Here is a 1,647-nt window from a genome sequence, read left to right on the forward strand (position 1 = left end):
TTTAAAAGAGTTTTATTTAATTTATTGAACTTAATTAAAGAGCGTTCTAAAAATATTAGTAAGAGTGCATTAAATGTATAGAAATATTTAAAAATTAATATTTAATTTATATTTTCTTTCAAAATTTTCTATTTCTTTAACAAGTGAGCTTAAAATATTTATTAGAAAAATTAATTATTTAATAATTAAAATTAGGTTTTCTTAGTTACCTTTCTAGAAGCGAAGTAAAAAACTGATTATTACTATAGTATTTACACAAGTGCAATAATTAAATTGATATTTTCTCTTAAGTCCACCAACATATATGCAATTTTGAATTAAAAAGTATAACCATACAAAACAAAACACACCTCCCTCCCTCTCTCTCTTTCTTTTTTCTTTTTAAATGTTGCTTTTGCTATACAGCCTATACTAGTACAAAACGTTCGCCACTCACTATGAAGTCGTTAACATTTGTGGTGGTGGAAGGGGGGAGGAAAAAGAAAATTACAGTATCGAGTTGAAGAGGATCGGAATTGAAGAGATTCAATGCAGTACGATCTACAATCTAATATCGTTGAAGCAGTTGTCACCATGCAAGATATGGCCAGTGGTGACGTTGTATTCAACTGTGCAATTCAAAAGAACCACAACTTTTCTGTAGAACAAATTTAGAACCTTCACCTTCCCATCAATCCGAGCGTAACTGCTTATATTCACTGCCTGATCGTCCTCAACGTCGCTCCTCAGCCCCGGCGCGTCCACCAGCTTCTGCGCCACCACTTGCATCGTCACGTTAAACCTCATTGTCCTCTTCCCTTTCGTCTTCCCCGGCGGAATCGTTCCCTCGCCGATTCCCCTGCCCTCGTAATAAACTGTTGTGGTTGTGGTGCCGTACCTGAAGGCGAAGGAGTTTCGGTTTTTCACGGACAAGTCAGCGAGAAGCGTGACGTCACCAGAAGGAGAAGGAGAAGTGGCGTTTGCCTTTAGGTTTAGGGTTCCGTTGATGATTGTAACGCCGTTGAGCCTCACCTCTGGATCCGTGACGTTATAAACGGTGAAGCTAAGAACTATGAGTATGACTGCGACTATGCAGAAGAGGGCAGTGATGCAGCCGCAACAACAGAGGGCTCTCTTGATGCGACGGATTTGCATTTCGGAAATGGCATGGTGGCTAGTGTTGAAGGGACTGGGAGGGGGACTGGGACTCGATGATATGAATGGAGCTAATGGTTTGAATTGATCCCTCCGCTGCTGGCTCTGGTTCTGATTCTGATAAGCCATATCAGTCTATGTTGTGTTGTGTTGTGTTGTGTTGTGTATGGTGTTGTTTCGCTGTTTTATCATTAGATATATGGTCTATTATTTGATTAGTAATAGTCTTTTGCCACTGAAAAATAATGTTTTGAAGAGGATGATTCTAACGTATCTTGATAGCTCAGTGTTTTGACCTGCAACTTTAATAAGTGTGGAGGAATAATGGAGTCAGTCTTCTAGACGCGTTTTCGCGAATGGCACGGCATTATTTCTGACTGGGTCATGTGTTCCATAGTATATGCATTTTTTATATTTTTAAATTAAAGTGAATAATGAAAAGCAAAAAATAAAAAAAAAAATTATTTTTATACAAAAAATATGTATAAAAAATAATACAAATATTAGTTCTCT

At 37.5% G+C, this 1,647-nt stretch overlaps 1 protein-coding gene across 1 annotated transcript; it reads right to left on the reverse strand.

The window, feature by feature from the left end:
• Nucleotides 1-250: 250 nt before the first annotated feature.
• Nucleotides 251-1,400, reverse strand: LOC107479837 (uncharacterized). Its single transcript, XM_016099932.3, has one exon. It carries the CDS (start codon nucleotides 1,261-1,263, stop codon nucleotides 541-543), a length of 723 nt encoding a protein of 240 aa, XP_015955418.1. The 5' UTR covers nucleotides 1,264-1,400; the 3' UTR covers nucleotides 251-540.
• Between the last annotated feature and the right edge of the window lie 247 nt (nucleotides 1,401-1,647).

The sequence above is a fragment of the Arachis duranensis genome, chromosome 3, assembly GCF_000817695.3.
Source record: "Arachis duranensis cultivar V14167 chromosome 3, aradu.V14167.gnm2.J7QH, whole genome shotgun sequence".
Taxonomy (NCBI): Eukaryota; Viridiplantae; Streptophyta; class Magnoliopsida; order Fabales; family Fabaceae; genus Arachis; species Arachis duranensis.

Coding starts and splice junctions, on each gene's coding strand:
- LOC107479837 (XM_016099932.3), bottom strand. CDS start 1,263: ATGGCTTATCAGAATCAGAACCAGAGCCAGCAGCGGAGGGATCAATTC.